At 39.5% G+C, this 14,950-nt stretch overlaps 1 protein-coding gene across 13 annotated transcripts in view; it reads left to right on the top strand.

Moving 5' to 3' along the window:
* Positions 1-14,950, top strand: part of UTRN (utrophin) — a 496,228-nt gene that overhangs the window by 33,668 nt on the left and 447,610 nt on the right. The window contains exon 1 of one of the 13 annotated variants that reach the window (XM_082474345.1): positions 10,943-11,097. The exons of the other annotated variants lie outside the window; for them this stretch is intronic. Within the exon in view, the coding sequence (XP_082330471.1) occupies positions 11,046-11,097 (52 nt within the window). The 5' untranslated portion in view covers positions 10,943-11,045. Of the gene's footprint in view, positions 1-10,942; positions 11,098-14,950 lie in introns of those variants that run through there. 13 annotated transcript variants of the gene reach the window in all.

Here is a 14,950-nt window from a genome sequence, read left to right as displayed (position 1 = left end):
GCAACAAATGTAAAAGATCCTGTTATCTTGGTCAGTTATCAAATTGTAATATGAGGATAACACCTACTCTTACCTTTCTTTTTGTTAATTAATTTTTAAAAAAGTGGTCCTCAGACTTTCCTGTCAAGAAACCCTGTGATATTTGATCATATCTCATGGTTACTTTTCCCACAGTTATGTGTACATTTCTGCTCTGAAAGTCAGTAATTCTTAACATAAGCTTTCTTTCTGGGTTTTGTTCTTTCTTCCTTTCCTGGAAATAGCTTCCAGATGGGAATTTTTTTTTTTTTTTTCCAAACCTCAAGTCTTTATGTTTTACTATTTTTTTGACCTATTATCTTTTTTTCTAAGTTTCATTTTTGGCTTAGGTACTCTGCTTTTAGAATTTTATTACTCTGTGATATATACTGAAAATGCTTGGCAACTGTTGTGAGGCTGCACAATAATTTTGCTAATGATGCCGTGCCCTGGACTTCTTTGGCACTCCCAGCTCTTTGAGGAATAATCTTCCTTCATTATATTCCTTCTTTCTTACTCCTTTAGGTTTATTTAGAAGATAGCAAGAACTGCATAGTTGCTCAGTTTAATTCCTGTATCACCTCTACTGAAAAAATAGTGAAAAGACAAACTTGCTTGATATTTTTTTGAATGAAAGTGTATTTGTATAATATTCAATTAGGCTTTTTTTTTCTCATTATTCTTTTGTAGTTTTCTAAATTAAGCCACATGCCTTTCACCCATATAATGTCATGGCCCAAGGTAGTGTTTCTGTCCATAGGGTCTTTTCCTTGGGAGTGCTGGTTTTGGGTATGCCAGAGTTTCTGTACCTACGTGTTCTCTTCCTTGATACTTAAGGATTTGTTGATAAAATGCTTTCAATTGTTTGTTTTATGAGACATTCACTTGGTCCTTGAGATTAAGATGATTGTTCTCAAGAGTAACTTGGTTCCCTAGTATCCTTCTGCTTCTTGTTTTCTCGTCATCATTTCTGTAAATAAGGGAGTCTGGTAGGTTTTCCTGTAGAGTTTTATTTTCCATGAGATTTATTTGAGGCATTGTATTTGCCTTCAATTTTTGTCCCAAGTTATGTAAAATTTTACATTTAAAAAATGTGAAATCCGGGGACTAAGTAGAAGGGAAAGAATGATTCTACTAAATTTTAATAGATTTGTAGAGTTGCCGTGAGGATTAAATGAGTTAAGGGTGTTCAGTGAATACTGTTGGAGGCTCTTGCTTTTCCTGTTGTGATTATTATACTTGTTATTTTCTGCCTTCATTCCCATCCTCCTTTTCCCCTTTGCATCGTTGCTCTTGATGTGCTGCATGCTGTTGAGTGAGACAGCAGCTACCTCTCTTGGTCCAAGTTACCAGGTCTGGCTGAATGGACTCCCACCCAAGGTTCCGGCCGCTATGTTGGTTGGCACATGCCTGATGCTCACACAATGTGACATTCTGGTTGGGTTTCACAATGTAGGGAGTAAGGGGAGAAGCAGGACAGCAAGGAAGTATATAAACTAAGGCGACAGGGGGCTTTCTGGAGCCAAGGACAGTTTCTCGTAGGTAGGATTACTGAGACAAAAATATTAATCAAAACGAATTAGTGTAAAAACATTAATCAAAACAATTAGTGCCACTCACTCTATTTTTCAGCCCTTCCTTTCAGTCTGGGTGTGAAATATTAGCATTCAGGTTGATGATGGACTCGCGTAAGCCTCATTTACTACTGGGAACATTCACCCGAGTCAGCTTTTTAAAATCTGTTGAGTACTTTCTCAACTCCGAGATGCTCCTTGTGCTTTGTTTACCATATTCTCTTATGGCCTTTTTCTGCTGATGGGGATGGAGCAGGGGAAGGTGCTGGTTGAAAGCACTCAAATAAGCTTACCGTGTATGGACGGCTGTATGGGCACAGATGTTTGGAGTCAGCTGATAATTTTAAATAATCTCTGTCTCATTGTATTAAATACATTTGCCCATGTTTAGTGTTTGCCTAACTTTAATCTGAAATACCATGTGAAAAAGTTTGGTGTATAAGAAGCATTGCAGTAACAAGGAGAGTAGCTTAATGGTTTTTGCCTGCTTCCTATGCCAGCTGCTGTTTAACTGTTTTAATATTATTTATTTACGCAAACACCCATATGTGTGTATATGTGTTTGTACACACATATATGTGTATATACATATGGACACACACACATGAATTTATTTAATTCTCAAAACAGCATTATGAAAGTGGCACTTCTGTTATTATTCCCATTTTACAGTGAGGAAACCAAGGCACAGAGAGGATAAGTAATTTACCCAACATAGCACAGGTAGTGAGTGGCAGAGCTAGAATCTAAACCCAAGTAGCTGTGCCACAGTCTAAATCACTACTCTGTAGTACTTCTCAGTGCTTAGTCCTTAACGCCAAACAAATGATAATCATAGTAAAGAAGTCCAAAATTATCTTACTACAAGAAAATCTAAGAACAATATACAGTTGACCTTTGGACAGTGCTGGTTTGAACTGTGTGGGGCTAGTTATACGTGGCTATTTCTAATAGAAAATACTGCAGTGCTACACGACTGGATGGTTGGTTGAATCTCCAGATGCAGAGGAACCATGGACATGGCAGGGCAGCTGTAAATTATACTTGGATTAACCTTTTTCAGGGGTCAACTGTAATTTAAAAAATGGAACCTTGTTTGTGTTTCATAGCATATATGGGCCTTTGTTTGGGATTTGGCTGTTTCTGTTTGTTAAGTAGAGAGTTTAGTTGTCTGGATGTTTATGTGACAAACATCTTTGTGACTCCCTGCATTTCGTCCTGCATTAGTGAGCATGCAGCAAGTGTGTCCACTGGATTTACTGTTCCTCACCTGGGAACCTGTTATCAGCTAATCCCCAAAAGTCTGTGAGTGGCCTTTCACAGTGGCCCTGCAGGTAACTTTGTGGTCCAGGAATTTATTTCAACCACCAAACTGATTGCTGTGACTCATCACGTAGGGCTTTTATCTTTCCTTATTAGGTATGGGAAATTAAAGAAGCTAACTTGGAAATGTTTTCCACACAGGAACTCATTAAATGAGACTGATATCTTGGTGCTGGAGAAAAAGAAACAGGATTTCATGGACCATTTTACGTCACTGCCTTGAAGGATGCTTGACACATAGGGACTGAATACCTGTATAAAGGATTAACAAGTAGAATACCTTAGGTTTAGGATGTAGGAAGATGTGTAGGGAGTATTTGATTTTGACTTTTTTAGAAGGTAAATTCTGCTAAGATGTAGAGAGTGGCACTATTTTGGCTTGCCTAGGAACTCAAGGACTAATTCCCACATTTACGGAACAAAGATGGAAAGAAGGAACCTTAGTAATTTTTAAATTTGGTGATTGGATTGATTATACTTACTTCAGTAGGCCATTAAATTGTCATAACCACCAGGTAAATTGTGGATTAAATACTGTAAATATTTGTAAATATTTTAGAATCATTCATCTCCATTCCTCTTATCAAGAGTAATTGATTATTATAATTGACACAATTATTATCGTTTGAATGAGAGCAGAAAGATCCTCCCGCTCTAATGATGTGATAGAAAAGAGCAAGGAAATACATTTTTGAGATACACTGTTTTGAATGTTAGGGGGTATTAAATATTCCTGGATCCGAATCCACGGAGCACAACATTAATACTTACTTTGCTTTAAAGTTTGAAGTCAATAACAGTTACTTTAATTTTTAACTTCTGCTATCTCAGAAACATAAAGGTTTAAAGGAAATAAAGGAAAGAACAGGTTATTACATTTCTTGCTTTCTTTCATCACTTAGTATCTTTTTGTGATTCATTAGAGATATTTCACAACGTTGGTAAAATATTTTCTACGAGCTTCCATGACTTCCAGTGGCTTAATCAGACTGGCTGTACGTGAGCTTCTAAACCAAGTGTTTTAGGCAGAAGTTTGCAATTTTATGAATATGCTGGAAAACCTTACCTTTCTTAGCTTGAGAAGTTTCTATCCTCCTTAGGTAGCCACAGTCAGTTTCACTGGGTTTTGTAGGGAAATATCGACATCCGGCTGAGAAGTTCTTTCTAGTCCAAAGGAAAGTACTGAGTAATTAATTATTTCTGTATTTCAGCATGTTACTATTATGGGAATTGCCTTCTGTGTTTTAAAGCATATTTGCAGTTCTGTGAGGCCCTGAGCATTTGGGTTATAGGAACAGATACATCGGGTGTTTTTTCTTTCATTATTAATGATATACTTAATACAGTTATAGATTTTTTTCTTTAATAAATATGAACTGAGTTTCTGTGTTTATTTTAGCACACATTTTCAGAGATAAAATTCATTTGAATTTTAAAAGAAGTTTTAAGGCAGTTTAGTATTTTCCATACACACAGTCAGTCGGCACTGAGGTCCCCAAATAGCAGCTGTAATTTGGCTGGATTGAATTACTAAGTGTAAAGTAAAATTTCACATTTGAAGATTAAGTAAAAAGTAATTTTATACTATAACTATAAAATTTCATTACATATGAAGTTACTGTATTGTATTTAAATATTGAATTCCAATTCCAAATTGGACCCAATCATGAAGAGAATAATTAACTGACAGTTACATCTGATGTTACAGATACTACTGCACAACGTGTGGTTTGACTTTAACATATTCGGCAAGATTGTATTTTGGAATTCGAGATTGCAGGAGACAGGTCTTTCCTGCACCCTACTGCCATGTGCAACCAGTGCCCAGCTCATGGTAATAAGACCATTTTAGGAGTCTTCCTAAGGATAAATAGAAGAGAGCAGAACTTGTAGTTAGAAGTGAAAGAGTACATATGTATTTATCATTGCTACTGCAGTCATAGCACTAGAGTTGCCACGAAAGGCAAAACATGAATAAACTTACGTGGCCAAGGGGAAGTGGAGACAAGGTCGCTGTGTGTGGCGGAGGCATCACGTGTTGGAGGATTGATGGTAGAGTGGTGACTGCTGAGGGGACCAGAGCAGGGGGTGGCAGCCAGAGGCCTCCTGAAGCACCTCCCAGACCTGGAAAGAACCCTGACTTAAGAGTCACCAGCACAGTCTGAGGTTGGGTCAGGGCAAGCGGAACAAGTTTGGAGCTAAAAACTGTAAACTGTGTACTTTGACTCCCAGATCTTTCCCCTTCATCCCCTCCTGCACAGGAGAACAGAGATTTATACATTCTCTGGACAAATTGAACTCTGCCTTGGGATCCCTGTCCCAGGGGGGGATGGTGAGGTTCTGGTCTGACAGCAGGAAGATGAAGGGACATCAGAATTCCTGAAGCTCACCCCAGCCCCAATCAGAGGATGCTTTTCTTGGGAGTATAGTATAGTCACAGCATGGAATTTGATGACCTACTTTGAGCTCAGCAGTTGGCAGGTGACACCCAAGCTCATAGAACTTGAGTATTTGACTGCCTCATTTTGAAATGTGAGGGGCAGCCAGGAGTCAGATGTTGGGGGAAAGCCTCTGTCATTAAAGCCACACCCAAACAACAGGAAAAAGGAACTTAGGGGAAACAGAGAAAAACGGTACATAATATTATATCTATCAGAGATGTGGGAAAATAATTGCATCTTTGAAACAAGAAAATGCTATAAAAAATCAGATTCAGAGAATAAGAGATCATCTTGGAAATTAAAAGTATGATATCAGAAACTGAGAGATTGAATATAAGAGAGTTAAGTTCTTATTCACTATAATAAACATTCTGTAAATAATGTCTGACAATCAGAAAAGAGCAGTGTAAATTTAGTATTTAGAAATGTATAAATGAATGTCAGAATAGATAGATAACAGATGAAAGGGGGCAGCCTCTTGAAAGCAAGACTGAAGCAGGACTACTGCATTTTGTTGTAGTCCTATCTGATTTAAAAAATGATGTGCATTTATTACTTTGGTAAAAATTGATAAATACTTAATGAGAGATTTACTTTGGAAATCATTTTGTTGAAAAAATTTATTGACAGGATAGAAGATGCGACACAATATTACTCTTTGGCAATCCCGGAAGTAGTATGGTCCCCTAAATTTTTTTAGTAGCTGTCTTTTCTCGGCACCTGATTTCTTGCTGCCGTTAGGTATGGTTATCCTAACATTTTCTATAGCTTCTGCCAGGCCTGACAAGCTTCGTGGCTTTCGAAATCATTTATCGTGCATGTGAATTGCAAATATCCAGATTATTTTGAGACAAGCTTCTCACATTGCAACCACATACTTCCCATGTTGCTAGTGTTTATGGGAAGATTTTCTGTTAGACATTGCACAGGTTGTGGTTGTAATGGAACACAAATGTAAGGAATGGGACTTTTTTTTTTTTTTAAAGTAATTTCTTTATTTTTAATTTAGTTATTTATTTATTTTTGGCTGTGTTGGGTCTTCGTTTCTGTGTGAGGGCTTTCTCCAGTTGCGGCAAGCGGGGGCCACTCTTCATCGCGGTGCGCGGGCCTCTCACTATCGTGGCCTCTCTTGTTGCGGAGCGCAGACTCCAGACGCGCAGGCTCAGTAGTTGTGGCTCACGGGCCCAGTTGCTCCGCGGCATGTGGGATCTTCCCAGACCAGGGCTCGAACCCGTGTCCCCCGCACTGGCAGGCAGACTCTCAACCACTGCGCCACCAGGGAAGCCCCCGAACTTTTTAAATGAACTCTAAGAGCATGCAGACCTTCAGGCTGAAATGGTCTCTTTGCAGCATTTCCTGACTTAGAAATCATTTTTAGAGGTAAGCGGCTTCCTTCGGCTCTTCCCTCTCCCTTGTAACCATGGATGGCTGTTGTGGTAACATGGACATTTACAGAATTTTAGAGCTGGAAGATGCCTTATGGGACCATCTAGTCCACTTCTGTTGCCTGATAATTGACAAAATTCATTCAAGGATGGCGGAGGAGATGACTTTCCCAGGATTACACCACGGCCCCAGACTCAGTGTTCTTTCTGCTTCTCTGGGCTACCTGGACTTCAGGGAAATGTCTTACTCACTTTCCTTCAAATCTCATTTCATTGTTGTTGGTTGTCTGATGGATTTGTGTCTGAAAAGAGACAGATTTCCAGGAAATATTCTGGTGGGCAGGGTGGGGTGTGTGGACTTCTTGAAGGATTTTAGGTTTATATTTACTGTGTTAGGGGGTTTTGTTAATTTCCTGAAAGAGATGTGACATGTGCTTGTGGATTAAAGAAGGCAGATCTTGGGCTTGAAGTCTTCAGTTTTAGCATAAACAGGGAGAGGGTGAGAGAGAGGGGAAACAGGAGAAGGAACAACAGAGCAGGGGCGCAAGGACCGTTCTTTCCCATTATTTTCCTTTTGGTGGGGGAGACTGAGAAGTAATTTGTGTGAAAGAAAAGCTGTGGTGTTTAGTCTTCCAGAGCAACCTTTACAGTGCAGCTGGGACCTTCTGGCTGCCATCAAGGTTCATGCAAAATTGGACTTTTGCACCTTCTCTGAACCTTTTTCCACTGACCCAGCCCTTAGATGTTGTTCACGGGCCTTCTGACTCCATCCAGGCCTGCCCTCTTCCAGAGCTCCCTTTTTTTATTGGAGTGTTGTGGGTATTAATGGTTGGCTGATTAAAGCAACTCATGGTAAGTGTGTTAATGATTACTCTGTTACTTCTTCTGGAGGGTATGTGCATATTCTCACAGAGCTGTTATAGAAATAAGATGAGGTGAACCTTCAATTGGTAGGTTGTAACTATGGAAACACCTGGTAGAAGTTGGAGTGTGATATGTTTTGTAATCCTACCTGCCTAGTGTCCTTACTTTGCAAACCCCAGGGGCTTAGTGGCTCAAAGATGAGTCTTTCTGGAAGAAAGTTGGAGAAGTTTCATCATTATCAAGAATACATTGAAATGGTGCTCAACATCACTAATTATCAGGGAAATGCAGATCAAAACCACAGTAAGATATCTCAAACCTGTTAGAATGGCTGTTAATCATAAAGACAAGAAATAATAACTGTTGGTGATGAGGTGGAGAAAAGAGAACCCTTGTGCACTGTTGGTGGGAATGTAAATTGATGCAGCCACTATGGAAAACAGTATGGAGGTTCCCCCCAAAATTAAAAACAGAACTGCCATATGATCTAGCAATTCCACTTATGGGAATATATCCAAAGGAAATGAAATCAGTATCTCCAAGAGATAATCTGCACCCCCATGTTCTTTGTAGCATTTTTGACAATAGCCAAGACACAGAAACAACCTAAATGTCTACTGACACATAAATAAAGAAGATGGGATATATATATATATGAATATTATTCAGCCATAAAAAGGAAGGAAATCCTGTCATTTGTGACAACATGGGTAAACCTTGAGGGCATTATGCGAAGTGAAATAAGTCAGACAGAGGGGGACAAATACTGTGTGATCTCACTTATATGTGGAATCTAAAAAAAAAAGAAAGAAAAAAACCCCCACCTGAACTCAAAGATACAGAGAACAGATTGGTGATTACAGGGGCAGGGTGTTGAGGGTGGGGTAGATGGATGAAGGTAGTCAAAAGCTACAAAAATAAATTCTGGAGATTTAACGCACAGCATGGTGACTCTAGTTAACAATACTGTATTGTGTATTTGAAAGTTGATAAGAGAGTAGATCTCGAAATTCTTATCACAAGAAAAAAAATTGTAAGGTGTGTGTGGTGATGGATGGTAACTAAACTTTTTATTGTGGTAATCATTTTGTAGTACATACATATATCAATTATTTGTGCTGTACACTTAAAACTAATGTAATGTTATATGTCGATTATATCTCAAAAGAAAGAATATGTCAAGGATATCTGTTAGCTGAACCGTACAGTAACTATTAAACTTGTGAACGTCCCTTGAGAATTTCTTCTTTAAAAGTTGTTTTATACTAAAACTACTGAAATACATATTTTTATTTATTATAAAAAATAACTTCTTAATTTAATAATTCTGTTTATTTTAAATCATCTTTCCTTTAGAAGCGTTTTATTCATTTTCCCAGTGAGTAAAATTAAGTTCAATGCATTAAAAACAGAATATAAGTGTTCCTCGATTCATCAGATGTTTATATCTTATGATGAGGGTGTAGATTAGGGTTTTTATTCTTTATCATCACATCCCTTCCTTTTTTGCCCATGGACACCCTTTGGTAGTTTGGTGAATCTAGACAAATTTTTTTTTTTATGTTTTTAATTTTTTTTAATTTTGGGAATTTTTTGAAATTGAAGTATAGTTTTTTTTCTTTTTAAAGCACATATGGGCTTCACGTTATATTTCTTTTTTAAAAAAATTAATTAATTAATTATTGGCTGCGTTGGGTCTTCATTGCTGCACGCAGGCTTTTTCTAGGCTTGCCGCGAGCGGGGGCTACTCTTTGTGGTGCGCGGGCTTCTCATTGCGGTGGCTTCTCTTGTTGCGGAGCACGGGCTCTAGGCCCGCGGGCTTCAGTAGTTGCCGCACGTGGGCTCAGTAGTTGTGGCTCGCGGGCTCTAGAGTGCAGGCCCAGTAGTTGTGGTGCGCTGGGCTTGTTGCTCCGCGGCATGTGGGATCTTTCCGGACCAGGGCTCGAACCCGTGTCCCCTGCATTGGCAGGTGGATTCTTAACCACTGCACCACCAGGGAAGTCCCTATTGGAATATAGTTGCTTTACAATGTTGTGTTAGTTTCAGGTGTACAGCAAAGTGAATCAGTTATACATATACACATATCCACTCTTTTTTAGATTCTTTTCCCATATAGGCCGTTACAGAGTCTTCAGAGGAGTTCCCTGTGCTGTACAGTAGGTCCTTATTAGTTATCTATTTTATATATAATAGTGTGTATATGTCAATCCCAGTCTCCCAGTTTATTCCCTCCCTTATTTACCCCCTGGTAACCATAAGTTTGTTTTCTACATCTGTGACTCTGTTTCAGTTTTGTAAATAAGTTCATTTGTACAGTTATTTTAGATTCCACATATAAGCGATATGATATGATACTTGTGTTAAGAGTAATTTTACAGAGACGACAACTTGAAGTGGAAATAACTCTTTGTTGCGTGGCCCCCCCCCCCCCCCAGGCCAGGCACCGTACTGGGCATGGTCAACAAAACTGATGAACACTCAGTGTTGGTGGCCGGCCTCTGCAGTGTGTAGACTAGTAGAAGAAACAGACACCAAACTGCAGAATATACAAAGAGTTGTTTCATAGCTTAGGGGATAAATGTCCTGCAGTGCTGTGATAGTGCGTCATGAGGGGGCTTCACGGGGCCTGGGCTGGGCTCTAGTGGTGAGGGAAGGCCTCCTTAAGGAAGCCAGATTTAAGTCGACACTCGGGTGTTGGCTGAGGGTGGAGCCTGGCCCACGGAAAACCTGGATGAGGGCAGTGATTGGGAATGAAGTGAGAAGAGGGCTGTGCATTGAGGTTGGCAAAAAGATGCAGTTTGTATTTCACTCGGTAGTGTTTTTACTCCTGATTGAAGAGGCAGAGTTTACCTTTTAGCTTGACAGCATGTATTATTTAGTGTATTAATGGCTAGATCTCTAAAAGCTTTAGAGATTAGTTTAGAGTATATAGGTTGAAAAATTGTAAAATTTATGAGAACAAGCTCTCTTGCAAGAGCTGGACACTTAAGAACATTTTTTATCGTTTAATTCCTAAACATTATTCCTCACCCACGTTTTCATTTGGCACAAATGTAAGAAAAAACTCAGGAGAACTGAGGAAGCGCTAGGCTCCTCTGTGTTTGTAGAAACGCATATACCTTCCTTACCTGGCTATTCCTAAGTGGGTAAGTGTTGTCGCACGTCTGGATTTTAAGGCGACAGGCTCCACAGCCTGGCAGAGGCTCAGATGGAGTAGAAGGGGATTGGGCTGTGTCACGGGGCAGGAATGCAACCATTCTGGTCAGGCCAGTTGGGGAGGGACTCCTATCCCCACGATTCCCACACTGTTTGGCCCGGTTTTAAAATTTGACTCCAGCAAAGCACACTCTCCAGCCACATATCTTTGTGACTTCAGAAAGCATGCACGGTTGGTTTGTGAACCTGAACTACCTTTGGAGGACGTGCTGGGCCAGCAAGAAATGGAAGTGACAACCATGTCTACACATGGGGACGGCAAAGGGTCACAGGCAGGTAAAGAAGACTCACTTAGAATGTTATGGTTCCTTAAACTTTTGTGCATTGGTCGTAGAAAGGAAACCTCGGAATGACTCAGTGAGCCAAGAATTAGTGTGAAAATTACTGAGCAACAGATTCTAAATAATTTTGTCCTATGGGTGACCTTGGAATTTTTTAAAAAACATTTTCTTGTAAAAATATTATGAAAGAAGTTAGTTCCGTATAAAGAATCTTACAATGTGAGTCATTAGCGATATTTTGGAAATAGGATTTGCTCTGGTTGCTAGTTGTAGATCTTCCGGAATAGGACAGAGCCACTGTCAGCTTTCGAGCCTAATACCTGGCCTGGCACTTCATGCATGCTTGTGGATTGTGAATGGATTGGAGCTCATATCTAATGACACTCTGAAAATTATTCCATCACTGCTCTGTGATGCCAGAAGATTTGTCCCAAAGTGTTTGTTGTATGGAAATCGTATGGGGATAGAAATCATCTTGCCCTCCCCCCCAGACTATAAATGGGTTAATCAGTTGTAACGGTGGTGCTGTTCCAAACCTCCTAGGCTGAGTAATGAGTTGGCATTGGTGGCCCTTCTGCGTTCATTTGTCCATTTCTGTCTCGGTTTGTTCCCTCACTCACTTGTTATTTATTGCATGTCTGCTCGTGCCGAATTCCGGGATAGACTATTGGGAAACAGAGACAAATAAAGCAAGACCTCTGCTTAGCGGCTTTTGAACAAGCGATTCAGTGCCGGGTGTTAGGGGGTGTAATAGTGGCAAGTACTAGATGCCGTGGGATCACGGATTAGGAGGGATTCATTTCTGGAGTTTTATTCTTCCCTGGAGAGTCAAGGGATGTTTCCCAGAGGAGGAACCTGCGAGATGGCAGAGGAGAGTGTGGAAGGGAGGGATTCCAGGCCGAGGGAAAAGTGTGTGTCAGGGAAAAGTCATGTTGGGCGAATTGCTTGGTGAGATGCCGCTTCCGCTTCCGTATTTATAAATTAGCCTCCTCTATCGCTGCCCATCGCCTCAGCAGTGGCCAGCGTGCAGCTCCGCAACCCACCTCTTTACAGACTCTTTCCTCTGCCTGGAATACCTTCCCTAGCTCTTGGCTAGCCCCGTCTACTATAATTGGGCATCGGATTAAATTGCACCTCTTCTGAGTTGTCTGCCCTGACTACCAATCTGAAGTAGATTCGTCCTGTTATTCCTACCATCCGTCCTGTTGCTTGCTTCAGCACACTTGTTACAATGCTAATTGCTTTGTTTAATTTGTTGCTAAGAGGTCGCCAGACTGTGATCTCCGTCAGGGCAGGGACCAGGATTTTCACCTGTGTGCCCATAGTGCTTTGCACAACGCCTGACCTGTAGGGATGATAGATCCTTGCAGATGAATGAATGGATGAATGAATGAATGAAAAGGCCTCACTTGAAAACCAATGATATTTGTAATGGACTTCCTATTCCAGTTTATTCCTTGAAGTTTGAGGTAATTCTTAACTAGGCATTTAGGATCTCAGCGAAGAATTTCATTCAAGACCTTTGGGTGTTTGTTACCTTGAGGTAAAAGAAAGCGGGAGTTTACTCTGGATCTTGGAGTGACTTGAAAAATCTAAGGATTCTTTAAATTGAATATACAGGGATGAGAGAAATTCTACTCAGAATACTTAAGCTGTAAACAAAAGAGAAATTCATGAATTTAAAGAAAATTGAATCAAATGTGTCATTAAATCAAGTCATACTTTATAGTCATTTTATAAAATTATTTATTACACTACATTTTTATTTGTACTGCTTTGTTCTCTGATATGTCCTGATAATTTTGATGATTTATTCTTATCTGTGCTCTGAAACCCTATTTTTATAATTAATATCATTATCATTTTTTAAGCCCCTTATATAAATCAGTGATGTTCTCATACTGGTAATTATTCTTTTTATTTAATACAGTATTCATATAACGTTCTCCATCTGTGGACTCAATTTAATTGCCATTTTCCTCCACTTTTTCTGTCAGTTTTTATTGCTCATAAAATGGCTTCATTTCTGGTTCATCTTACCCACATTCGTATTTTTCTTATACATGTCACATATAGCACAAGATATTTTCCATAACATATTGTCAGAGATTATTTTCACCGTGTTGAAAGATTACACAATAAAATTTATTTTGTAAATTCTATATAGTGATGGCAGGTGGAAACTGTTAGGTGAAATGGCATATTGAATGAAAGGAAAATCCAAAAGCTGATTGCTCAAATGATTATGATTGTCTTTCCCATTTGGTCTTCTCCAAATGAGAATTCCCTGTGTAGATCTGTTAATCCCAAGGGATGGCAGACAGGGCTTCTCAGCTTTAGCCAGGGGATGGGGTGGTTGGCACTTCCTGATATGTTTCTTTCTTTTTTTTTTTTAAATTTATTTTTTATATAGCAGGTTCTTATTAGTTATCTATTTTATACATATTAGTGCATACATGTCAATCCCAATCTCCCAGTTCATCCCACTACCCCCCCGCCCCCGCTTTCCCCCCTTGGTGTCCATATGTTTGTTCTCTACATCTGTGTCTCTATTTCTGCCCTGCAAACTGGTTCATCTTACCATTTTTCTAGATTCCACATATATGCGTTAATATACGATATTTGTTTTTCTCTTTCTGACTTACTTCACTCTGTATGACAGTCTCTCGGTCCATCCACGTCTCTACAAATGACCCAATTTCGTTCCTTTTTGTATACATGTACCACATCTTCTTTATCCATTTGTTTGTCGATGGGCATTTAGGTTGCTTCCATGACCTGGCTATTGTAAATAGTGCTGCAGTGAACATTGGGGTGCATGTGTCTTTCTGAATTATGGTTTTCTCTGGGTATATGCCCAGTAGTGGGATTGCTGGGTCATATGGTAGTTCTATTTTTAGTTTTTTAATGAAGCTCCATACTGTTCTCCATAGTGGCTGTATCAATTTACATTCCCACCAACAGTGCAAGAGGGTTCCCTTTTCTCCACACCCTCTCCAGCATTTGTTGTTCGTAGATTTTCTGATGGTGCCCGTTCTAACAGGTGTGAGGTGACACCTCACTGTAGTTTTGATTTGCATTTCTCTAATAATTAGTGATGTTGATCAGCTTTTCATGTACCTCTTGGCCATCTGTATGTCTTCTTTGGAGAAATGTCTATCTAGGTCTTCTGCTCATTTTTGGATTGGGTTGCTCGTTTTTTTAATATTGAACTGCATGAGCTGTTTATATATTTTGGAGATTAATCCTTTGTCCGTTGATTTGTTTGCAAATATTTTCTCCCATTCTGAGGATTGTCTCTTTGTTTTGTTTATAGTTTCCTTTGCTCTGCAAAAGCTTCTAAGTTTCATTAGGTCCCATTTGCTTATTTTTGTTTTTATTTCCATTTCTCTATGAGGTGGGTCAAAAAGAATCTTGCTGTGATTTATGTCATACAGAGTTCTACGTATGTTTTCCTCTAAGAGTTTTGTAGTGTCTGGCCTTACATTTAGGTCTTTAATCCATTTTGAGTTTATTTTTGTGTATGGTGTTAGGGAGTGTTCTAATTTCATTCTTTTACATGTAGCTTTCCAGTTTTCCCAGCACCACTTATTGAAGAGACTGTCTTTTCTCCACTGTATATCCTTGCCTCCTTTGTCATAGATTAGTTGACCATAGGTGCGTGGGTTTATCTCTGGGCTTTCTATCATGTTCCCTTGATCTATATTTCTGTTTTTGTGCCAGTACCATATTGTCTTGATTACTGTAGCTTTGTAGTATAATCTGAAGTCAGGGAGTCTGATTCCTCCAGCTCCGTTTTTTTCCCTCAAGACTGCTTTGGCTATTCGGGGTCTTTTGTGTCTCCATAC

This window comes from Balaenoptera physalus, assembly GCF_965194825.1.
Source record: "Balaenoptera physalus genome assembly, chromosome: 9".
NCBI lineage: Eukaryota > Metazoa > Chordata > Mammalia > Artiodactyla > Balaenopteridae > Balaenoptera > Balaenoptera physalus.
The sequence above is the reverse complement of the archived record's forward strand: the minus strand, read 5'-3'. Positions and strand labels throughout refer to the sequence as shown.